The following is a 25906-nucleotide window of genomic DNA, read 5'->3' on the forward strand; positions in this document are numbered from 1 at the left end:
CTTATGGCTGAAGATCGTTGCGAACGCTTCAGCTTTATCTTTTGCACTAATGTGCTGGGCTCCTCCATCATTGAGGATGGGGATATATCTGGAGCCTCCTCCTCCAGTGAGTTGCTCAATTATCCACCACCATTCAGGGCTGGATGTGGCAGGACTACAGAGCTTGGATCTGATCTGTTGGTTGTGCGATTGCTTAGCTCTGTCTATCACTTGCTGCTTATGCTGTTTGGTACGCAAGTAGTCCTGTTTTATAGCTTCACCAGGTTGACACTTCATTTTTAGGTATGCCTGGTGCTGCTCCTGGCATGCTCTCCGGCACTCTTCATTGAACCAGGGTTGATCACGGCTTGATGGTAATGGTAGAGTGGGGAATATGCTGGGGGAAGAGGTTACAGATTGTACTCGAGAATAACTCTGTTGCTGCTGATGGCCCACAGCGCCTCATGGATGCCCAGTCTTGAGTTGCTAGACCTGTTCGAATTCTATCCCACTTAGCAGGGTGGTAGTGCCACACAACATGATGGAGGGTATCCTCAATGTGAAGCCAGGACTTCGTCTCCACAACGACTGTGCGGTGGTCACTCCTACCATTACTGTCATGGACAGATGCATGTACGGGAGGCAGTTTGGTGAGGATGAGGTCAAGTATGTTTTTCCCTCTTTTCGGTTCCCTCACCACCTGCTGTAGACCCAGTCTAGCGGCTATGTCCTTTAGGATTCAGCCAGCTTGGTCAGTAGTGGTGCTACCGAGCCACTCTTGGTGATGGACATTTAAATCCCCCACCCAGAGTGCATTCTGCACCCTTGCCACCCTCAGTGTTTCCTCCAAGTGGTCAGCATGGAGGAGCTGTGTGGGGTGGGGGTGGGGTGGGGGGGTGCGCAGTACATGGTAATCAGCAAGAGGTTCCCTTGCCCATGTTTTACCTGATACCATGAGACGTCATGGGATCCGGAGTCAATGTTGAGGACTCCCAGGGCAACTGCCTCTCGACTCTATACCACTGTGTTGCCACCCCTGCTGGGCCTGTCCTCTCGGTGGGACAGGACATATCCAGGCTTGGTGATGGTGGTTTCTGTGACATTATCTGTAAGGTATGATTCTGTGAGGATGACTATGTCAGGATGTTGCTTAACCAGTCTGTGAGACAGCTCTCCCAATTTTGGCACTAGCCCCCAGGTGTTAGCAAGGAGGACTTTGCAGGGTCGACAGGGCTGAGTTTGCAGTTGTCATTTCCGGTGCCTAGGTCGATGTCGGGTGGTTCATCCTGTTTCATTCCTTTTGAGAGTCTTTGTCGCGGTTTGATACAACTGAGTGGTTTGCTAGGCCATTTCAGAGGGCATTTAAGAGTCAACAACATTGCTGTGGGTCTGCAGTCACGTGTAGGCCAGACCAGGTAAGGACGGCAGATTTCCTTCTCTGTCTCAGCTTATCTGCTGCTGGAACCCTCAACCATGCCTTTGTTACTTCTAGACTTGACTATTCCAATGCTCTCCTGGCTGACCTCCCATCTTCTTTCCTCTATATACATGCAGTCATCCAAAACTCTGCTGCCTCTGTCCTTGCTCATACCAAGTCCCGTTCACTTATCACGCCTGTTCTTGCTGACCTACATTAGCTTCTGGTTAAGCCATACATGGATTTTAAAATTCTTATCCTTGTTTTAAAATCCCTTCATGGCCTTTCCTCTCCCTATCTCTATATACCTCTATCCCTACAACCCTCAAAGATATCTGCGCTCATCCAGTTCTGGCCTCTTGCTCAATCCCAATTTTAATTGCTCCTCCACTAGTGGCCGTGCCTTTAACGGCTGAGGCCCTCGTTCTGAAACTCTGGCTCCATAACCCTGTGCCTCTCTCCTCTCTTTTCCCCTTTATGATGCTCCTAAAAGCCTACATTTTTGACTAAGCATTTAGTCATCTACCCTAAATATCTCCTTAAATGGCTTGGTCAACTTCTTTTGATAACCTTCCTGTGGAGCACCTTGATACGTTATTACATTATGGTGTTATTTAAATACAAGTACCTGTTGTTGTTGAAACGCATCAACCAATTTGTACACAGAGAAGTCCCACAACCAGTGGTGTTCATTGAGGGATAAATCTTAGCCAGGACTGGGGCAGGCGGGGAGAAATCATGGGCCCCAGTGCTTGTCCTGTTTCCGGCCCCTCAGGTGTGTCTATGTAACAGAACTTTTAAAAGGCCAGAGAACAAAGACTGAATGGTACACAATTGTATCCATTTCATGATCAGCAAGTCTAAGGACTGCTGATTGCTGCTTCTCACTGTGATATGTTTTCAATATCTAATATGCAACACAACTTTATCATGATATTTCAATACCTCAAAAAACTCATAAAAAGCACCAAGGTAGAGTGGGATAATGGGTAAGTGGACAAAAGGACAAGATTGAAGTCAATGGAAAATACCCCTGAGAATCATGTGCAGTGTAAAACAGGTTACTGATTCACTATGAGCCCATTACACACTCCTGCCCTGGCAATCTCACCCCACAAAGCCCACTCACAGTAAACTTTCATTCGCAACAAAACAAATAGAATTCCAGCCGTGTTTCTACCCTCTACTCACGAGGCCATCTAGCCCAGTTCATCTCATCCATCCAGAATCACATATGAACATACGTACTAGGGGTAGGAATAGGCCATTTGGCCCCTCAAGCCTGCTCTGCCATTTGATAACATTGCCTACATTATACCAGTGACTACAACTCAAAAGTACTTAATTTGCTGTAAAGCGATTTGGAGGTTTTTTCTTTCTTTCTTTCTTTCTTTCTTTCTTTCATTACACCTGCATGCAGTAGGCAGTGACTGTAGCAATGGTGAAGCTGGAGGCCCAATGCTGATTTGCTAAGGATAATTAATCAAAGAGCAACCAACTGATGTTAGGAAAATGGCCACAAAGAAATCACTACATTTACAAAAACAATTCAATCTGTAGCTAATCTGCCCCCAACGCCCCCCTCTAACCTCCCCTTAACCTCCCCTCCAACCCCTCCAACCTCCCCCAACCCCCACTCCAACCTTCTCCCCAACCTCCCCTCCAAACCCCCTCCAACCTTCCCCAGCCACCCTCCAACCCCTGCTCTAACCTCCCCCAACCCCCACTCCAACCTCCCCCCAACCCCCCTCCAACCTTCCCCTCAATTTCCTCTCCAACCTTTCCTCCCAAACCCCTCCAATCTTCTCCCAGCCCCTCCTTCAAACTTCCCCCCGAAATTATCCCCAGTGTGGATGATGAGAAACTGAAAACACTGAGCCCCGCTCCCCCCAGACCCCGGACCCTAGTGTTTGGCACCATCTGCACCCCCCCCTCTCTCGGGCCCTGGGAGTATCACTCTACTTTTCTTTGGAATAGTGGTCTTCATGTCCACCCTAAGTGCCAGACACGGCCTTAGTTTAACAGCTCATCCAAAAGAAGACAGCATCCTTAACAGTGCAGCTTTCCCTCAGTATTGGACTGGAGTGCCAGCCTAGATTTTATACTCAAGCCTCTGGAGCAGGATTTGGACACACAAGCTTCTAACTCAGGGTTTGTAAGTGCTACAAACTGAGCCACAACTGACCTGGCAAATATTGTAAGTAACAAGCATTTGTTTCATACTTGGAGAGTTGTCAAGATTTGATTTTAAATTGAGAAGCTTAGTTCAAGGGCCATGTTCCATGGTGACACTTGGCCCAGGTTGAAAAGGGCAATGAACAAGGTGAGGCAAATTAGGAGATTTGATGATGACAAGCTTGGGTGTTAAGAGTCTGTAGACTTTAGAAAGAAAGGAAGTCTAAGGAAGGAATACTGTGGTTTTAAGGTCCAGGAAATGGATGAATTAGTGCAGGAAATTATGCAAAGGATGTAGGATAATGTACGATTTCATTGATCGCCTGGTTAAAAATAAAAATGAATTCATTAAAAATGACAGTGAAGAGGAAGGGCTTCTGATTTTTAAACAAAAGCAACAATCACCGAACAGGCATCATTTCCCTTTGCCCCAACGTACGCCATCCCCCATGGACAATTTTGTGACATAATTCAAACCACAACTATTTATATAATGATACGGGGCAGACAAGGGTGACATCACTATAATGTCAATACTGATAATGGTCTGCTGTTTATTCTCTTCAGCTCTCACTTGTTCCAACTCGACAAATATAATCCACTTGATTAATATTAAATCAGTTGACTTACTTTAGATTTTAAACAGAGCCGTTCTCTTGCTTCTAAAGGTTAATAAATTATTCAGTGATAATTTTGTTCAGAATTCTAAAGTATAAGCAGCTGCCAGGTGAGAAGCGGTGTGGTTTTAATGTTAAATGTCTCCAATATCTTCTCAGTCTCATACAAATTGGTCTGGGTTGTCTCTGACTATGTATGATTGGATGGCGCGCGTGTCAGTGCTGGGAAATCTGTAAGTCTTACTCACTTCCAGTGACTACCACTAGACATTTTTTCCATGAAAATTATGATCCCTTTCCTCTGCGTCTCATGGTGAATAAATATATATGCCCCAGCTTCATTTCATTCCAATTAGGTTGTTCACTACCTCAGTATTTTTCTCAAACTAGCTTCACTGCTTCTAGTTCACTGCGTCAGCGCAGCCAAAATCATGTAGAGAGTCATACTGTTTCCTGTTATATGACTTGGCTCTAAGCGACTCAAGGAATGTGGGAATCAAGTGGGAAAGTGGAGTTGAGGTCAAAGGTCATACAAAATGGCAGAGCAGGCTTGAGGAGGCAGATGGTTTATTCCAGCTCCTATTTCTTGTCTTATCTTATCTAGCACTCGCTGTGTGAGGAGGATTGAGATGTTTTGGTGTAATAAGATACTATGGCCGGGATTTTCTGTGAAACGCATTAAGTGCATTAGCCGCCGTAAAAAATGACGTTCCACCTGCTGGCTGCAATGACAGGTTTTTGCGCCGTATTGTGCGCTTCAGACTGCATTAAGTATTCATCCACGGGGAACACGCCGTTTTGCTGGCCGGCAGCATCCAATCTTCCTGCCCCGCCATGACCTTAGCGCTCCCTGACTCTGGGCGTCATATTTAAATGGCGCCTCTGCACAGCGCTCCCGCTTGCTGCAGCCCAGGACTCCTCCAGTGAAGACACGCTTCCAAAGGCAAAAAAGCATGCTGCATCCAAATTCAGTGACGCCTCACTACAGCGCCTGTTGAACGCAGTTGAGGCCCGCCACGATGTCCTCTGCCCCTGGTCTGGCCGCAGGCTTTCCACCAAGGTGACCAATCCAACTTGGGAGGCAGTCGCAATGGAAACGCCCTGCAGAAGAGGTCAGTCACCCAGTGCAGGAAGAGGATGAATGATCTCCTCCTTTCCATCAGAGTAAGTCAAGCATCTCATTACTCTCAACTCACACACTCTCAAACCCATCCCACATTCGCAAGGATCTCACTCGCTGCCATCTCAAGGAACATCACCACTCACTCTCACACTCCCCCACACCTCCATCTGGCCTCATCTCCTCTGGAGTTTGCGTCCTAATCTTGTCCGGGGCTCCTCTTGCCACCCACACATGCCAGGCATCCTTATCATCTGCCCTCACATGCGTCTTGCTCACATTCTCTCCATCTGTCTTCAGTAAGGGCAAGTTGGCTCACAGTATGAAGGAGAGGTCTCAGACCCAGGGTGGAGTTCCCGAGGTCAAGGTTCTCATGGACTTTGAGAACAGGATCATCGAGCTGGCTGGAGAAGACGTAGACTGTGCCTGTGCCAACAATGAGGTCGGTGGCACACGCCCAAGTGAGGATCCTGCACTAGAATATTGATCAGACAACCATACTGTGAGTGATTTCTCCTGTTCCAGGGTCACCTGCCATGCACTAACCGCTTCTCCTTTCTTTCGTAGGCACCTCTGGGAAGCTGCCGATGGCATCCATGAGCCAGGCCCTCAACTCCAGCCCCAATGTAACCTTGGATGAGGAACTGAGGACAGCACCTTTGCACACTGTCACAGCGCTCACCCATACCCTCCACCACCTCAGAGACATACATCGGTGGCACCTAGTTCTAGATTAACTTCAGGGCCACAATCCGGTGAGCACAACGCACCATCTGCTCCATAGCAGGCAGAGGCAGGGACATCATAGATCACTGGCATTCGGAGGACTGGTGGAGGCCACGGTTCAGCTGAGTCCAATGATCAACCACTGGACTCAGTCCTAAATCAGTTGCTGGAACTGCAAAGACAAGCACAGGAATATCAAGAAGGGATATCAGCTGCACTCCTCAGATTGCAACGCACGTTGGAGGAATCCATCCGCCTTCAGGCTGAGGTGATAGTGCGGGCATGCCAATACACACTGGTAGGATGGCTGCCACCATGGAGACATTGGTCTAGGACATTGCTCCTGCACTGCTGCAGGGGCTGCACTCCACTGCTGTAGCCATTGGTGGCATCCATCCATCAGTGTCAACACAAGAGGGCTATGGGGCACCTCGATCTCACTCCAACTGGCCCTTCTCCTCAAGGAGTCGGCCAGAGGCCCTCGGGCACCCAAAAGGAGGAGAACCAGCAGCTCATCACCCCGAGGCCATCCACCCAGGTGACTCCAGGAAGGAATATCCAGCCGATGCAAATCCCCTCTTCCTGTGATCCCATCAGCTCCAGCTACACAGGCCAAAGAGAGTGCACCGAAAGCAGGCTGGGGCTCTCCAGTTCTCGGCCCTCCAGAGGACACCTGCCAAGGTCAGACAACAGGGCATAGCAGTCAGCAGGCTACCTCCACCTCTGCTGTGCATGTCAGAGGAGTACCAGGATGTAGCAGCAGGGTAAGGAAAGAGAAAAAGATTTAGTTGCACAATGTTGGCATGGGCATTAACCACGTGTTTATAATATTCACAAATGTATATAGGCTCGTAATCAATTCATATCCCCTCTTGGCAATTCTTACGATGAGCTGTGTTACTGTCAATCACGTGTGATACCTTGGTTCTTGCACCCACTTATGGCAATTGTCTCTATCCTGGGCCTCGCTTCTGTGCAGTGTGCTACCATCTCACCACAGTGAGTGTCCCGTTTCAACATAATTCTCATATCAGTAATGCCTGCATCTTCATGTTAAGTGTGCTTGTGGAATGAACCTCGTTCCCATTCCTCATAGGGTCCTGTCTTGTGCATTCTTGGCACTGAACGATTGAGGCAGAGATATGCCCCTATCTTGTCTGCATTCTTGACAGGTGAAGGTGTGGTGTTTAAGGAGAGATGTGCTCATGCATGCAGAAGACTAATGTACCGTCCAACTCCATCTGCCCGCTGTCTCTTGGTAGGGTTATAATGATATGAGCTCAGAGTTTATGTGCACTGCCCTCAGCCAAACAGGTTTCTGATGTTCCCAGTGTCAATCTGCTGAGCACAGCAAAAACTGGGACAACGTTGTCACCTCAAGGTGGCGAAGCAATGGCACATTTGTGTGCAGGCAATGAGACATTTAACCTTAAGTGTCTCTCAACCTGTAGTTGTGACTGTTATGGGGAGAAGGGTCTGGTCACAAAGTTGGTAGACAGCGGTGTGCATCCCATCATCTTGACACTCCAAGAGGTTACTGATGCTACTTCCAAATGGTGACTTCTGGAGTCCAAAACAGCCTTTAAGCATGCTTTGGAATCGCTGATAGTTACTTCAGACAATATGGAGGGGAGCAATGAGATAGGAGCAAGTATGTGATGGAAGCAGAACATTTCTCCTCATTAGCAATGGCATGCGCCCTTGAGGGCTTCATGTTCTCTGATCATGTTGGACTTCGCTAGGGCCAGGGCTGGCCACGAGGGCACACTGGTTGTGCGTAAGAGGAGGCATCTCAGTATCAGGCAACTAAGTATCTGACCTCATCATACTCAGGTGCTCCGCCTCCATATTTGGAGAAATGCAGCTCAGGATCCCTAACTTAAGCCATTAGATGTCAGTGTCATTATGGGGAGCGTATCACAGCTGACTGAGTCATCTCCAAGTGCAGTGACAGCAGCAGTATTTCATAGACTGCCTTGTCCAAATTGTTATGTTTCTGTGTCACCATCGATGTAATACATCGTGTGTGGCTGCATTGGTTCCAATGGATCTCCATGAGGAGCCTTGCCAGATTGAAGGCCTGGAGGCACTAGGCCACTGAGGATCGTGCAAGTGCCCCTGTGTCTTGTAGGGTGCTGTTGTGACTGGGGTGCTGGATGGGCGTGTGAAGAAGCAGCACTTTCTGATGTCTGATGTCGGGAGGCCCTCCTCCAGGTAGCACCTCATCTCAACACGGACACATGCCCTCGAGGCTTGCTCATCCTTCACAGCATCAGGGCTATGTGAGCGTTCTGTGCAACGAGGCACTGTCATCTGGAAATTCATGGGTGAAATTAGAGGAGTAGTTATGCTGGTGCTCATGCTGGCCCATGACAGAGGAGAGTTATCCAGAAGGATCCTCAGTGCATCTCCTTCTAAAACCTGCTGGCAGTGAGGGCCTCACGAGCACGCCTGCCTCTTCTGGCCTGTGCAATGGCCTCTTCGCCTGCATCCTCGGCTTCCACGATGTCATCACCATCATCCCTTTCGAAGTCCTCATTGGAGGAGATGTGCAGCTCCCTCCATCTCGTCATCTGCCAAGTCCTCCCCCATTTTCAGAGCCAGGTTTTGTAGCGCACAGCAAGCCACGATGATGCATGAGACTCTCTGGGGAGTGTACTCGAGTGCTCTGCCTGAACTGCCTAGGCATCGGAATCACATTTTCAGGGTCCACATGGTGTGTTCCACCAATGTCCAGGTTGCGGCATGAGTCTCATTGTACCTTCTCTCTGCAGGAGTCTGAGGCCGCTGCACGGGTGTCATCAGCCACGTCCTTTTCGGGTAACCCTTATCCCCCAAGGAGCCAACCCTGCATCCCGTATGGTCCCTGGAATGTGCCATGATCTGAGACGCACTCAGGATGTATGTCATGGATGCTTTCTGGGTGTCTGGCACAAACCTTCGTGATAAGTTTGTTATGGTCACCACCAGCTGCACTTTGAACGAGTGGTAGCCTTTCTGGTTGATGTACTGCACTGCCTGTTGCCAGGGAGCTTTTATAGCCACGAGTGCAGTTGATGGCAGCCTGCACATGTAGGAGAGTGGAAATCTCAGCAAAGCCCAGTGTTTGCATCCCGGCTTGCTTGGTCTCTGTCAAACTTGACAAAATTGTGGGCCTTTGGCAACAATGGTGCCTGTGACTCCCTGGATGCATTTGTGGGTGGACGCTTGGGAGATCCCACAGAGGACCCCTGTGGAGCCACTGACATAGAAGTTGAGCAGCAGTTCCTTTCACAGCCACAGGCAATGGATCAAGTCCTGCAGAATGTGGCAAATGTGAGTCACCAGGTCCTTTGACAGAGGCATCTGCAACACTGGTTCTCATCTACAGATAACATTTTTTTTAACTCATTCATGGGCATGTGGGCATCACTGGCTAGGCCCCAACTGCCCTTGTTCAGAGAGTATTTTAAAGGACATTAGTGAATCAGATGGGTTTTTCCTGACGATTGGCAATGGTTTTGCAGTCATCATTAGGCTTTTAATTCCAGATTTTTATTGAATTCAAATTTCACCATCTGCCGTGGTGGGATTCAAACCCAGGTCCTCAGAGTATTACAAAAGGTCTCCAGAATACTAGTCAAGTGACAGTACCACTATGCCACCATCTCCCACACGTGATATCCATACGCCCTGGGTCTAGCAAGGCGCCTAAGAATGAAGGTTCTCTGAGGATCACCCTCTGTGCTTGGAGGAGGACCTGCTGCCCCTTGGTCTTGAGGGTTCTGCTCCTCCCTTTGGTGAGCCAGACACCTCTGTCACATTCTTCTCATTCTTCTCTCCTGCCTATTAACAATAATGCAGGCAGCGATAACACCAAGCTCCATCTTCCTGATGGTCTCCTCACTGCAGTATCAATGAGAAACATGCGAGAGTGAGCATCTGTTCCCAAAGGTCCACTTTCTGTCTGTGATTGTAGGCTCAAGGCTCTTTCATGCCAGAGAGTATTGGCCCTTGAAATGATGTCCAGTGTGGGATGGACATGAACGTTCACAACAAACGCCCCCCCCACCCCCAGCCCACATGGCCAATTGATGGCAGGTTCGGCCAGGCAATTAGATGTTCTGCTTTCAGCCCGGGCACTGGGATCATCATTACCTGCACTCCAAGACGGCGCTGTTTGGACTAAACATGAAGGTGACTGTTCAGTGAGTACATGAGATTAATTTAGGGGGTCTGGAGGCTTCTCCTCTGTGAGTGGTGAATGGACACATTTCCAAGGGGGTTCTCAAGCTCCTTCAATCACCCAATAACTCTGCAGCTCCATACACTCTGGTGAATTTGAAGGCTGCAAGTAAGGGTTTAAAACTAAGGGAAAAATCAGTGTCAATTTGAGGGATCAGTGTTGCATGAATGGGCATAATTGCTTCACTTTCCTGACTCCCTGCATGTCAATTGAACAGCTGCTAAACTGTCTCAAACTGTGACTCTGTCCTCATTTTGGAACGATCAATTCAGTCGGGTGACCCTTTGGTGCGCACCCACACCCAGTCATGTGTCTCAGTGCAACCTTCGCCTGGAGCCCTTGCCTTGCAGCCCATTCCCTTCCCTCAACCCTGTCTGTCCCCTTCCCAGTGGAGCCCTTGCCCGGCAGCACAGTAAAAGCCTTAGCCCTGGTGTGGTAGCTGTACAGACTTGCCTCTGAGACCTCACTGAAACCGATGCGGTGCAGCGTGCGAAGCCTGGTGCTGACCCCCGCGAGCACTGTGCGATACAAGGTATGGGAAATAACCTCAGAGTCTCGAGTGAAGTGCAAATCGCCAGCTGCATGTCATTGAACTCCTGTTGTGAAACACATCGTTCTAATTGGAGTCAATGGGAATCAGGGGGAAAACCCTCCACTGGTTGGAGTCATACCTAGCACAAAGGAAGATGGTTGTGGTTGTTGGAGGTCAATCATCTCAGTTCCAGGACATCACTGCAGGAGTTCCTCAGGGTAGTGTCCTCAGCCCAACCATCTTCAACTGCTTCATCAATGATCTTCCTTCCATCACAAGGTCAGAAGTGGGGATGTTCGCTGACCATTGCACAATGTTCAGCATCAATTATGACCTCTCAGATAGTGAAGCTGTTCATGTCCAAACGCAGCAAGACCTGGACAATATCCAGACTTGGGCCAACAAGTGGCAAGTAACATTCGTGCCACACAAGTGCCAGGTAATGGCCATCTCCAACAAGAGAGAGTCTAACCATCGCCGCTTGACATTCAATGGCATTACCATCGCTGAATCCCCCACGATCAACATCCTGGGGGCTTACCATTGACCAGGAACTGAAGTGGACTAGCCATATAAATACTGTGGCTACAAGAGCAGGTCAGCGAGTAACTCACGTCCTGACTCCCCAGAGCCTGTCCACCATCTACATGGCACAAGTCAGGAGTGTAATGGAATACACTCCACTTGCCTGGATGAATGCAGCTCCTACAACACTCAAGAAGCTTGACACCATCCAGGACAAAGCAGCCCGCTTGATTGGCACCACATCTACAAACATTCACTCCCTCCACCACTGGCGCACAGTAGCAGCAGCGTGTACCATCTACAAGATGCACTACAGGAATTCACCAAGGCTCCTTAGACAGCACCTTCCAAACCCACGACTGCTACTATCTAGAAGGACAAGGGCAGCAGATGCATGGGAACATCACCACCTGGAAGTTCCCCTCCACACCACACACCAACCTGACTTGGAAATATATTGCCGTTCCTTCACTGTCACTGGGTCAAACTCCTGGAACTCCCTTCCTAACAGCACTGTGGGTGTACCTACACCACATGAACTGCAGTGGCTCAAGAACACAGCCCACCACCACCTTCTCAAGGGGAAATAAGGATAGGCAATAAATGCTGGCCTAGCCAGCGATGCCCACACCCAGTAAATGATTTTTTAAAAAATTACACGTCGACATGGGCTCTTAATCCAGCATGGAGGGATGATTCTAGTGAGCAGGCATCACAATGAGATGCTGATTTATGCTAATGATGTTCAGGATGTTCAGTAGTGAAAATGTGGCTTACCATTGATGGCAGATGCGCTCAATCGCTTCCTCATTTTACGCTATCGTAAAACTGGCTTTGGGCCTTCTCATGAGATTGAGATTTTGTGCCCGCCGTGATCGGGAGCGGAAAATCCCGGCGTACATAAATGCAACAACAACTGCAGCTTGCATTTATATAGCTCCTTTAATGAAGTAAAACATCACACATGCTTTGCAGCAGCATTATTAGACCATATTATTTACTGAGCCATGTTAAGAGATATTAGGGTAGTTGACCAAAAACTCGGTCAAAAAGGCAGAATTTAAGGAACGGCTTAAAGGAGGCGAGCATAGTGCAGCGGTTTAAAAAGGGAATGGTAGAGTGGAGAGTGGAGGAAATGCTGAGGCCAGAATTAGAAGATCGCAGAGATTTGAAAGGCTATCGGGTAATTCACATCTTACATAGAGGTTAATGTTCTTTATGAGCTTGCAGTGACTACCTTGGGAAGTGGAGATTGTTTTGCCCCATTTCCTCCGTTTCTCCCCTGAAGGAGCTGACGAAAGCTCTTTGCACATTGAGTGCCCACCACATCACTTTCCAAAAGGCCATTTTTCCTGCGTGACCTTGGCATTATTGGCAACTAATTCAACAAAAATAATACTTGGATTGATTCAACTCCCCGGTCGGGAATTTCAATTCTTCATGATTTTACTTCATGTGACACCTTTTCATTTTACTTTTCTTTAGGTTGCTCTGTACTTAAGGAGATTGTACATAATTAGAGAGGGTGCACAGGAGGTTTACTAGAATGAATGACTTCAGTTGTGTTGAGAAACTAGGATTAATCGCCTTAGAACAGATTAGGCTGAGGGGATTTTTAATAAAGGAGTTCAAAATCATAAAGGGCATTGATGATGTAAATAAGCAGAAACTGTTACAGGAGGCTCAGAGAAAACATATATCTAAGGTAATTGGCAAAAAAACCAGGGGGGTGAGATTTTTGTTTTTTAACACAGCAAGTTATTACAACCTGGAATACCACACTACCTGAAAGAGTGGTGGAAGCAGTTTAGAAAAGGTTCACTCGACTGATTCCTGGGATGAAGGGGTTATCTTATGAGGAAAGGTTAGACAGGTTGGGCCTGTATCCATTAGAGGTTAGAAGAATGAGAGGTGATCTTATTGAAACATAGAAGATATTGAAGGGACTTTGCAGGGTGGATGCTGAAAGGATGTTTCCCCTCATGGGAGAAACTAGAACTAGGGGACACAGTTTAAAAATAGACATTTCCCATTTAAGACGGAGATGAGAAGACATTTTTTCTCTCATAGGGTCGTTAGTCTGTGGAATCCACTTCCCCAGAGAGTAGTGGAGGCTGGGTCATTGAAAGATTGAGTTAGATAGATTCTGGCGCACTGACCTTTACCTCACGGAGGCTGAGCGTCAACTCGCAGACACTTCCTCCTACCTCTCCCTGGACCATGACCCCACCACTGAACATCAAGCCATTGTTTCCAGGACTGTCACTGACCTCATCTCCTCTGGAGATCTTCCTCCCACAGCTTCCAACCTGATAGTCGCCCAACCTCGGACGGCCCGCTTCTACCTCCTACCCAAAATCCACAAACAGAACTGTCTTGGCAGACCGATCGTGTCAGCCTGTTCCTGCCCCACGTAACTCATTTCTCATTATCTTGACTCCCTTCTCTCTCCCCTTGTCCAGTCCCTTCCCACCTACATCTGTGATTCCTCTGACACCTTACGTCACATCAACAATTTCCAGTTTCCTGGCCCCAACCACTTCCTCTTCACCATGGATGTCCAATCCGTCGACACCTCCATCCCCCACCGGGATGGTCTGAGGGCCCTTAGCTTCTTCCTTGAACAGAGGCCCGAACAATCCCCATTCACCACTACTCTCCTCTGTCTGGCTGAACTTGTTCTCACACTGAACAATTTCTCCTTTAACTCCTCTCACTTCCTCCAAATAAAAGGTGTGGCTATGGGTACCCGCATGGGCCTCAGCTATGCCTGTCTCTTTATGGGGTATGTGGAACATTCCTTGTTCCAGTCCTACTCCGGCCCCCTCCCACAACTCTTTCTCCGGTACATCGATGATTACTTCGGTGCTGCTTCATGCTCTCGTCGGGACCTGGAAAAATTTATTAATTTTGCTTCCAATCTCCACCCCTCCATCATTTTCACATGGTCCATCTCTGACACTTCCCTTCCCTTCCTTGACCTCTCTGTCTCAATTTCTGGTGATAGACTGTCCACCAATATCCATTACAAGCCTACCGACTCCCACAGCTACCTCGACTACAGCTCCTCACACCCCGCTTCCTGTAAGGACTCCATCCCATTCTCTCAGTGCCTTCGCCTCCGTCGCATCTGTTCTGATGATGCTACCTTCAAAAACAGTTCCTCTGACATGTCCTCCTTCTTCCTTAACCGAGGTTTTCCACCCACGGTCATTGACAGGGCCCTCAACCGTGTCCGTCCCATCTCCCGCGCATCCGCCCTCACACCTTCTCCTCCCTCCCAGAAACATGGTAGGGTCCCCCTTGTCCTCACTTATCACCCCACCAGCCTCTGCATTCAAAGGATCATCCTCCGCCATTTCCGCCAACTCCAGCATGATGCCACCACCAAACACATCTTCCCTTCACCCCCCCGGCGGCATTCCATAGGGATTGTTCCTTCCGGGACACCCTGGTCCACTCCTCCATCACCCCCTACTCCTCAACCCCCACCTATGGCACCTCCCCATGCCCACGCAAAAGATGCAACACCTGCCCCTTCACTTCCTCTCTCCTCACCGTCCAAGGGCCCAGACATTCCTTTCAAGTGAAGCAGAACTTCACTTGCACTTCCCTCAATTTAGTCTACTGCATTCGTTGTTCCCAATGCAGTCTCCTCTACATTGGAGAGACCAAACGCAGACTGGGTGACCGCTTTGCAGAACACCTTCGGTCTGTCCGCAAGAAAGACCCAAACCTCCCTGTCGCTTGCCAATTTAACACTCCACCCTGCTCTCTTGCCCACCTGTCTGTCCTTGGCTTGCTGCATTGTTCCAGTGAAGCCCAACGCAAACTGGAGGAACAGCACCTCATCTTCCGACTAGGCACTTTACAACCTTCCGGACTGAATATTGAATTCAACAACTTTAGATTTGAACTCCCTCCTCCATCCCCACCCCCTTTCCGTTTCTTCCCCCTCCCTTTTGTTTTTTCCAATAATTTATATAGATTTTTCTTTTCCCACCTATTTCCATTATTTTTAAATCTATACCTTTAATGCCCTGTTAGTCTTTCCACCCCACCCCCACTAGAGCTGTACCTTGAGTGTCCTGCCATCCATTCTTAATTAGCACATTCGTTTAGATAATATCACCACCTTCAACACCTCTTTGTTCCTTTGTCTGTGACATCTTTTGATTATCTGCTCCTATCACTGCTTGCTTATCCCTACAACCACCCCCCACCCCCCCAGCCCCCCAATTTCTCTCCCCCCACCTTAAACCAGCTTATATTTCACCCCTCTCCCAATATTACTCAGTTCTGTTGAAGGGTCATGAGGACTCGAAACATCAACTCTTTTCTTCTCCGCCGATGCTGCCAGACCTGCTGAGTTTTTCCAGGTAATTCTGTTTTTGTTTTGGATTTCCAGCATCCGCAGTTTTTTGTTTTTATTAGATAGATTCTTGATTGACAAGGGAGTCAAAGGGTATGAAGGTAGATAGGAAAGTAGGGATGAGGCCACAATCAAATCAGCCATGATTTATCAAATGGCGAAGCAGGCACAAGGCTCCAAATGGCCTACACCTGCTCCTGATTCATATGTTTGTATGTATGTTCATATATAATACTAACATTCAAAAGGAAACTAGATAACTATTTGAAGGTTTCAGAAGTTATAGGACTATAGGGAAAGGGCTGGGGAGAGAGACTAATTGGATAATTCTTTCAAAGAGCCTGCACAGCGCAGTGGGCCAAATGGCATTCTTCTGTGCTAGTAGATTCTATTCTGTAACACGTCTTTACTTTGCTTTCCTTGAACAAGAAATTAGTAAATTTTCACACTGATGAAGGTGGAAGAAAAATTGAGTATTTCTCATTTCAAACAATAGGTAACAACAGAACCAGCCATAGTACAGAAGAGGGGTAATATTAACCTGGGTGGAATACCGGCTTTACATCATGCCTGATTCATCTGCATTAAAATCAAAAGGCAGTAATATTGGGCAAGATGAAAATCCACAATTTCACCTGACCCCATGAGCTTCCCACCAGTTGATCTCGGTTAGAATGACTGTCTTATGTTTCAGAGTCACTCTCCCTCTCTGTTGACCCAACAACAAAACTTAAACCCACAATTAGATAAGGACATCTACTGTACCAGTGTGACATTTACCACTCTAACCATCCTGTAACATCTCTGACTAAAATTGTCAATTAGTGCAAGCTATGCATCTGGGGACAATAGCTAATAATAAACAAGGCTCAGGCTAACTAAATTAATTTCACACAGCAATCAACAAACAGAGGAGATTTTTATTTTGTCAGGCTAAAATTGAACTTGTGTTTCAATGGTGGAAGGACACCACTGGCAGGATTTTCTGGTCGCGTCGAAAGTCAATGGGCTTTGGCTGCTTCTCCAAATTTCCCGTTCCCACCTACGATGGGTCCCGCCACTGGAAAATCCCAGCCTACATGACAATCATCAGACCTTTCTTTAAAAACAAAATCACTGTTGTTAAATCTTGCCCACTTGTTCTACATCTACAAATGCCCTGGGCTCTCACATAAAGATTATAAGCAATATTGACAGTGGGACCTGTTCTGCTCCTACATTGCTGTTCCTGCCTGTGGATGGATGTTACGTTGGTCAGTTTGAAAAGGAGCTCACACTGAGTAGTCCTGCAAATGTGAAAGTTCATTTGCAACAAAATGATGCCAGTTCTGGGATTCACCTATATTACTACTTTTAAGTATTACCTCCAGACTTGCCTTTCATCTTTAAAAATTGTTGGATAGTGAAACAGTCAAGCATTCAAAGAAAGAAAGACAGAAAATGCTGGAAAAACTCAGCAGGTCTAACAGCATCTGTGGAGAGAAAGACCAAGTTAACGTTTCGAGTCCATATGACTCTTCTTCATACGCTTTTCCAGCATTTTCTGTTTTTGTTTCAGATTTCCAGCATCCGAGGTATTTCGCTTTTATTCAAAGAAAGAACTTGTATTTATATACCACCTTTCACGAGCTCAGGACATCCCAAAGCACTTTACAGTCAAGGTCCTGTGCTATTTGAATTGTAATGCAGAAATCAATGCCCCACAAATAGCAATGAGATAATGTCCAGATAATCTATTTTCTAGTGATCCTGGTTGAGAGATAAATATTGCCAGGACACCCAAGGAGAATTCCTCTCCTCTTCATTCTATAATGCCACAGGATCTTTCACATCCACTTGAGAGAGTAGACAGGGCCTTGTTTAACATCTTATCTGACAATGCTGATACCAGAACTGTTGGCCTAGGTTATGGGTGCAAGCATCTGGAGTTGGATTGTAACCCATAAATTTCTGCCTCACAGAGTGAGATCGCTGCCAATGAAGCTGCCAATACTTTCAGCACTAATTCTATCCTTCAGAGCTGCACTTACTGTCAGTTCAACATTGCATAGTTATTCTTTTAACTAAGCACCTTTCTACTTTAATCATTTAGATGACATTCAGTGATACATCACCATACATGTAACTTACTGCATGGGTGGCACAGTTTGCTGCGTGTTCGTACTCTGTGGGTTCATACCTTCGATTGGCAGGCACTCTGTTATTCATAAACCTGTAAAGAAAAATAAATCATGATCTGTGACAGGCCATCTCAGTAGAAGGTGTCTATTTCTTGCCTTTATTATTTTGCATTTATGCCATTTCCCAATAGCTCTCATTTTTTTCCTCTTTTCGCCACATGACTCCCTTCAAACTGATGTGGCTGGACTCAGCTGTTAACTGAGCAGCAAGCGGCCTACACTCCTATTTGGTGTGAGATGCAGAGTACATAAGAAGATAGGAAATAGGAGCGTAAGTAGGCCATTCAGCCCTCCAAGCCTGCTGCACCATTCAATAAGATCATGCCTGATCTCCTACCTCAACTTCACCTTCCCGCACTATCCCTGTATCCCTTAATTCCCTTAGCAACCAACAATCTATCAATGTCTCTTGACCATGCTCAAATGACTGAGCATTCATAGATCTCGAGGGCAGGGAATTCTAAAGATTCATAACACTTGAGTGAAGAAATTTCTCCTCATGTCATTCCTAAATGACCATCCCTTAGTCTGAGACTAAGAACCCTAGCTTCAGACTCCCAAACCAGCAGAAACATTCTCCTAGCATCCATCCTGCTAAGCTCCTTTAAAAATGTTATATGTTTCATAGATGACTTTTCATTCTTCTAAATTCTAGGAAATATAGGCCTAGTAGGAGGTCTTGTAGTGCAGTGGATAACGCCCCTCCCACCAAGCCCGAAGCTCTAGGTTCAAGTTCCACTCCATTACTTGATGGTCAAGGAAGGTGCATTCATAACATGGCCAAACAGGTTGAGTATCAACTTGTAAATCTTTCCAACATACACCAATGGCAGATGGTAAGAGCATGATGGAAAGAAACTCGAGCCTCTACCATCACTATCCAAAGCTCCAGGCTGCAACATGCATGTATAAGTGCATATTGCCACAGCAACTTGGACTCCTTGTTGGGGATGGGGGTGCCATTGGTTCAGTTGTCAAGATGGCCAGTGTGGATCAGATTGATGCCAACAACAAGGGGGTTCAATCCCCATTCTGACTGGGGTGGATTGGGGACCTCCCTCCTTGCCCGGCTCATGGTAGAGGTCCTGGTGCTGTCGGTCAAACCTGCCTTCGGGCAGAGAACTGAAGAATTGGTCTAGCCTACACAATCTCTCCTTGTAGGCTTCTCCCATCTCAGGAATCAGTCTTGTGAACCTTTGTTGCAATCCCTCTAAGACAAGGATTCTATTCTGCTAACGAGGAGACCAAGGGCAGGATTTTTACCTCGTCAGGCGGGCGCGGTAGGCGGGCCCGGGAGCGGCCACGAAACCGACTGCCGCCTGTGATTGGGCCCCGACCGCGATTTCACGGTGGCTGGCCAATTAACAGTCAGCCAGCATGAACCGGCGCTGAAACGCTCGGCGCTGCCTGGGTGGGGGGAGGGGAGGGGAGGAGGCCGAGCACAGAAGTCAGCGCATGAGCGAGGGTGCACTCACTGAAAGCTCCCTGAAGGCACAGAGCTGCCTCAGGGAGCTGAAGATTTTTAACTTTACAAATAAAGATGGTAAAATTAAGGAAAACATGTCCCCTCATGTGACTCTGTCACATGAGCAGGGACATGTTAAAAATTAGTTTTAAAAATTTTCATTTTTTTTAAATCACTGGTCGAAACCTCATCCTGGCCGTGGATGAGGTTTCGCAAAAATGCAAAGGCCGCTTGGCCTATTTGCCCGCCCGCCAACTGTAAGGCCTCTTAATTGTTGGCGGTCGTGCTGCCGCCTCTTGCATGTGCCTGCCGACTGAAATATTGCGTGAGTGCGTGATTACATCAGGACGCTCGCCCAACGTCATCGCGCACTATTTTTCTCCCGTTCACACTGGGCACATGCCTGCCCGACAAGAGAAAATTTCTGCCCTAAAAGTGTACAGCTACTGTTGGTGGAGTCTCACCAAGGTCCTAAATGGTTGCAGTATGACTCTAATACTCCTATTCTCCAATGCCTTTTTAATAAATGCTAACATATCATTTGCCTTCCTAATTGCTTTCTGTTAACTTTCTGTGATCTGTATACAAGGTTGCCCAGGTCCCTCTGAATACCAATACTTCCCAGTCTCTCACTATTTAAAAATATTCTGCTTTTCTATTTTTCCTACTGAAGTGGATAACTTTGCGCTTCCCCACATTATAGTCTATGTCCCTTATTATTGCCCACTCACTCTACCTGCCCATATCGCTTTACAGCCTGAAATAAAAACAGAAAGTGCTGGAAATTCTCAGCAGGTCAGGCAGTATTTGTGGAGGCAGAAACAGAGCTAACATTTCAGGCTGATGGCCTTTCATCAGAACTGTTCTGACGTGGGAAAGTACAGAGCCACCCCCGAATCGTGCACCTTCTCTAGCTGCAGCAAATGTAGCAGAGACTGCAATACCAGGGAGCGGCTTCCTGAGCCACACCAGACAATGCTTAACACAGAGTTAAACACCGCGGCACAAACCATCACCTTACGAGGCGGAAGGCTGCCACCTTCTTGAGTGCTTTTTGAAAATCTCCCTTATCCACTCTGCTAGTTACAACCTTAAGAAACCTCACAGACAAATTTGTCAAACATGATTTTTCTTTCATAAATCCATGTTGACTCTGCCTAATTCATATTATGTTATTCTAAGTGCCCTGTTACATCCCTAATGGTGGATCTTAGCATTTTCCCTGCTGCTGGTGTCAAGCTAACCGGCCTATAGTCCCCTATTTTCTCCCTCCTTACTTACTTGAATAGCAGAGTTATGTTTGCAACCTCCCAATCAACAGGGAGTGTTCTGGAATTTGGGGAATTCTGCAAAGTCAATACCAATGCATTCACTATTCTGTAGCGACTTCTTTTAGAGCCCTTGAAAGTTGGTTGTCAGCTAGGGTATTTGTCAACTTTTCATCCTGTTAATTTCTCCAGCACTATTTCTTCACTAATATTTATTTCTTTAAATTCCTCATTCTTGCTAGAACCTTGGTTCCCTACTACACCCAGAATGGTTTTTGTATCTTCTACCATGAAGGCAGATAGAAAGTATTTGTTTAATGTCTCTGCCATTTCTTTATTCCCCATTGGAATTTCTCTCGTCTTTGCCTCTAACCCACATTTACTTTTGCTAATCGCTTCCTTTTTACACACCTATAGAAGCTTTACAATCGATTTTTAAATCTCTTGATAGTTTACTCTCACATTCTCTTTTCTCTTTATTAATTTCTTGGTCGACCTCTGCTGAGAGATGCGAAAGCTGTATTAAATTAAATATCAAAAGGGCTGGCTGGTGTGGTAATATAACACACAAGAGCAGCTTATTACAGAATGTGAGGGCACGAGTTTGGCTCCTTTTCCTATTGAGTTCCCAATATCAGCATGCTGCATTGAGGTACTCAAATTGAGAACTCATTTGTCCCTTTTCTGGTGGTTCAGGGTCCATGGGGCAGAAATTTACACCAACAGGATTTTACGGTCCTGCCGAAGTCAATGGAGTTTAAAATGGCTCACTGCATTTTACGGCCCTAACCGCACTACGACAGTGCTGTAAAATTCCAGCCCATATTATTTTATTGCACTTGAAACATTTTCTATATTAAAGGTTTTATAGTATGTGTACATAATATATACACACACACACACAATATATATACATATAAATTATATGTATTTATACGCTATATATAATTTACATACATTATATATATTTATATTTTATATATATACAGTTGTAGTAAGGTATTGAAGACATGCAGGGAGTTCTTCTGGTCCCCTGGCCAAAATTGCTCTTTTATTTACTGAACTTGCCTACTGTGGAAGTGCTCTAATTAAAGGAGTAAAGCCACAGAAGGGACAGGTGTTTGCAGTGGAGGAAGAATAAAGAAAGGCTTGCATTTGTTTAGCAACTTTCACAACCTCAGGACATTCCAAAATGCCTTACAGCCAATTAAATACTTTTGAAGTATAGTCACTGTTGGAATGTAGGAAACGCAGCAACCAATTTGCACACAGCAAACTCCCAGACACAGCAATGCGACAATAACCAGATTATTTGTTTCGGTGATGTTGGTTGAAAGCCAAATATAGTTCAGGATACCTGGTAGAACTCCCCTGCTCTTCTTCAAAATGGAGCCGTGGGATCTTTTACGATCACCTGCGAGAGCAGATGGGGCCTTGGTTCAGCATCTCAACTGAAAGATGGGAGATGAGGCAACAATGTGATTGGAACACACCAATCTACATTGGAGCAGAATTCCCTCAGAGCTATTCTTGCCCCTCCACCGTAACCTCTTGTGCGAATGGGGTTTCTGCTGCATTTCTGGCATGGAGCAAGAACAAGTACAAGGAAATTCCATGCCATTATCATTTTTCCTCCACGCAGAAGTCCGTAACACAGGCAAAGGCAGGGCAGAATTTGCTTCCCATCAGTCTTAAAGGAGACAGATGGGGGCCCTAACTCAATCTTACCTTACTAATCAAAAGATTCCCATAAGGAAAGCTCCTTAGTATTCTGGTTAAGTCTTCTGACCTTGTTATTCAAACCAAATAAACTGAGAGCTTTTCTGGAGCAGAACCAAATGAAACAAAATACTCCAGATGGTAAATCCATTGAGGCTTATTCAATGCTTCCTATGGGAAAGCAATCCTTTTCACTCAATTACCACGAGTTACAGTTGCTTGAACCGGAGGTAGTGAGACTGATATTATTCCATGTATCAAGTCTCCTCGCTGCTTAAATCATTGCTGAGTTAGTCAATACTGCCAGGCTGTCTAATGGCTATGGGCAACTACAAAGTGAGGCTGATCCTTTGTTAAGTTTACAAAGTCATGACACTGAATTTCCTGGGCTTTCCATACTTCGTGTCTTAGTTTTATATCTGGATGGTAGAATTCTGGGTGAAACGCTGTCTTGTAAGTGATTTTTTCTCATGGTTGCTGGAATGTGCCTCGCCAATCCTCAGAGCAGTTGACCATCGTGTCACTCTAGTGGGACATCACTCTCTTGGGGTAGGGTTGCCAGGGGTTAGCGGTAAATTTTCCATCTCTATCTGTTCTAAATGCACCTCCTGTCCAGGATTGTCCTGGAGTCTCCAGGAATTGAAGATTAAACTCTAGGACACTACAATGAGCAACCCAGGAGAAAAATCATAGGGCCATTAAACAACATAGTGTTTTTTTCACAGTTCTCACACTGTACTCACATTGTAAAAACATTTTGGAAAGGCAGCAGGGGGAGGGTTGGCGGATTGGGAAAGGAAGGACATTATCAATAATAAAGGTTAATCCAATTGGACAACAAAGTGTTTTCAATTGGCCTTGGAAAGGCAGTGCACCAGGAGGATTGACCAATGACGGGAGTAGTTGGAGGCAGGAGGTCATGTGACAAAAGTAAGACACCCAATCAGAGTTGGCAACCCAGGCAGTTTGACTCTGACCCTAATTTGTACAATTTTAATTTAACTATTCCACTGTATCCATTAAAGGAGCCACATGTAAATTGGACAAAGTAGGTGCAAATCCTATCTTCCTTATACTAGACTACTTTGTCTGTTGCTAGTCTGGAACATAAATTCTTTTGGCAAAAAACCCAACTTTTTGAAAGTGCTTTATTTCTTCCTTTAACAGTACACTGAGGATAGGACTCGTCGAGCATGTACTGGGTGAAGTTGCCAGTGCTAAGCTACTTGGCTATAAAAAGTGATATTCAACCATACTTTGAGCATGTAGCATTCACTTTGGATTTTGTGTCAGTGTAAATGGGGTTCAGGCTTTAATTGTTGCCCCTGTAAAACACACCGAAAAGGACAGGGGTGAAATTCACCTTGAGCAAGAGTACAAAACAGGCAGTAGGTGATTGGCAATCCGTTACATGCCCTACCTGATTTTCCTTTCAATCTGTTAACTTCAATAGGGAGGAAATTATGCGGGGTGTATAACAGACAGCTGACCCACAATCGCCAGTGTTCCCCCTACCCCGACCAAATTTTGAATTGTACCCTCCCCCCCCCCACCCCCCCCCACCACCGCCCCGCCCAGGCATGTTTATTTAATGGTGGAATTTTCACACAGATGGACTTTGGTGTAGTTGTCACTGAGTAATCTGATGTGAATGGTAGACCCAGAGGCTATCATCTAATGTAAAGTCAACTGGAGAAGGATTCATGAGGACAGCGGTACAGATGTCCATCTAGTTCTTATCCTCATTTAAAGGAAGAACTTGCATTTATATAACACCTTTCATGATGTCAGGATGTCTCAAATCCTTTTACAGTCAATGAGGTACTTTTGAAGGGTAATGTTAGAAGCGGAGCAGCTGATTTGCGCAGGGCAAACTTCCACAAACAGCAATGATATAATTGACTACATGAGCTGTTTTAGATGGTGTTGGTTGAGGGATTAATATCGGCCAGCATCTCAGGGATAACCCCCCTGCCATTCCTTGAATGGGAGCTTTTACATCCATCTAAAGGGACAGATATAATTTAACGTCTCATCTGATGAACTGCATTCCACATGGTTCACGCCAACCAAGATTTTCAGCCAGGACCAATGTCCTTTGGTATACATGGATAAAATGCAGATGGTTCCCAGTATATTATGGGAATATTGAGAGAAGTATAAAATTCTACAGCTGGGCACACCGAACCATGAAAGGTGATACCAGCTTTGGGTCGAGAATTTTTTAGACGCTTCTTGTGAATCCACTTGCTCACAGGTACAGGATTAGGCCATTCTGCCCTCGAGCTAGTTCCACCATTCAGTGATATCATGGCCAATCTGTACCCTAACTCCATCCATCCCCATTGGCTCCAATCCCTCCATAACTTGATTTTTAGCGAATATCTATCGCTCACTGAGTAAAAATTATTAATTGAGCTTGTATCTGATGCGTTTTGTGAAGGAAGTTCTCTTGTGTGAAGAAGTTTTTCCTAACCTCTCCTAAATTGTCTGGCTCTGAATTTAAGGTTGTGTCTCCTTGTCCTAGGGCGAATCGTCCCAGATTTGCACTAAGTGTGGTAGCAGATGGAAAAAACGACTCGCCAGCTGCAATGGCAGCTTTTCACACCATTTCGCCTGCTTCCCACCTCATTAATTATGCACAGGAAGCACACTGTCTCACAGGCGGGGTAGCCTCTGAATTGCACCCCCATGCCGTTACCTCATTGTTTCCTCACTCCAGGTTCCATATCTAAACTGCAGCTTGCACACACAGTTCTCAATGTTTGCAGTTCAGGACAGCTCCAGCGAAGACATAGCCTTGAGAGCCAAGAAAAGTTCAGTGACCCGTCACTGAAATGCCTTTTGGGGGCCCGTTGTGATGTCCTCCACCCCCACTCTGCCCGCAGGAGGTCCAACAATCTCACCACTCCGGCTTTGGAGGCGGTGGCAGTGGTGGTCAGTGAAGAGGTTGGCCATCTGTGGCAAATTGATGTATAGTCACTCCCTCCGGCCAATCACGGGTCATGTGATGTATGGTGGGGCTCTGACCAGTGAGCTCTTAGCGTGGGAAATCCACGGGGCGGGGCTTTTTTCCGATGAGAGGTCTGGTCGAGCGTGCAAGTGCTGAAAATGTCTCTTAAATAAAGTTTAACTGTTTCCTGACGAAACCAGTTTACTCCATAGAGTCATCACATTTGGCAATGAGGATGTGATCAACTTCGAATCTGCACCTCGCCCTGGTACTGTGAGTAAATCAAATTTTAAAAACTACTCACCAGTCATGCCGCTGTTTGGAAGGGTAAATCCCTATGATGCTAATATTGAAGATTGGAGCCAGTAAGTTGAGCGCCTCGGATTTTACTTTGTCACAAATGAAATAACTGCTGCAGAAAAGTGGAAAGCTTAAGTGTGTGCGGCAGTAAAACATATAACCTGATTCGTAACCTGACTGCCTCGAGCGCGCCCAATGCCAAAGTCAAATAGCGAATTAGTGGACCTAGTGAAAACATACTTCCAACGGAAGCCATCCGTGATAATGAAGCGCTTTAAATTCAATTCAAGAGTTCAGGCCCCGGGAGAGTCCATCACAACCTGTGTAGCAAAC

The 25906-nt window shown here is 46.4% G+C and overlaps 1 protein-coding gene across 1 annotated transcript in view; it reads right to left on the reverse strand.

Annotated features, from left to right (window-relative positions):
- mmd2a (monocyte to macrophage differentiation-associated 2a) overlaps positions 1 to 25906 on the reverse strand; it is a 139618-nt gene that overhangs the window by 62118 nt on the left and 51594 nt on the right. Inside the window, exon 2 of the mRNA XM_078559278.1 lies at positions 17819 to 17900. Coding sequence (XP_078415404.1) covers positions 17819 to 17900 — 82 coding nt within the window. The remainder of the gene's footprint in view (positions 1 to 17818; positions 17901 to 25906) is intronic.

This window comes from Cetorhinus maximus, chromosome 15 (genome assembly GCF_964194155.1).
Source record: "Cetorhinus maximus chromosome 15, sCetMax3.hap1.1, whole genome shotgun sequence".
Lineage (NCBI taxonomy): Eukaryota > Metazoa > Chordata > Chondrichthyes > Lamniformes > Cetorhinidae > Cetorhinus > Cetorhinus maximus.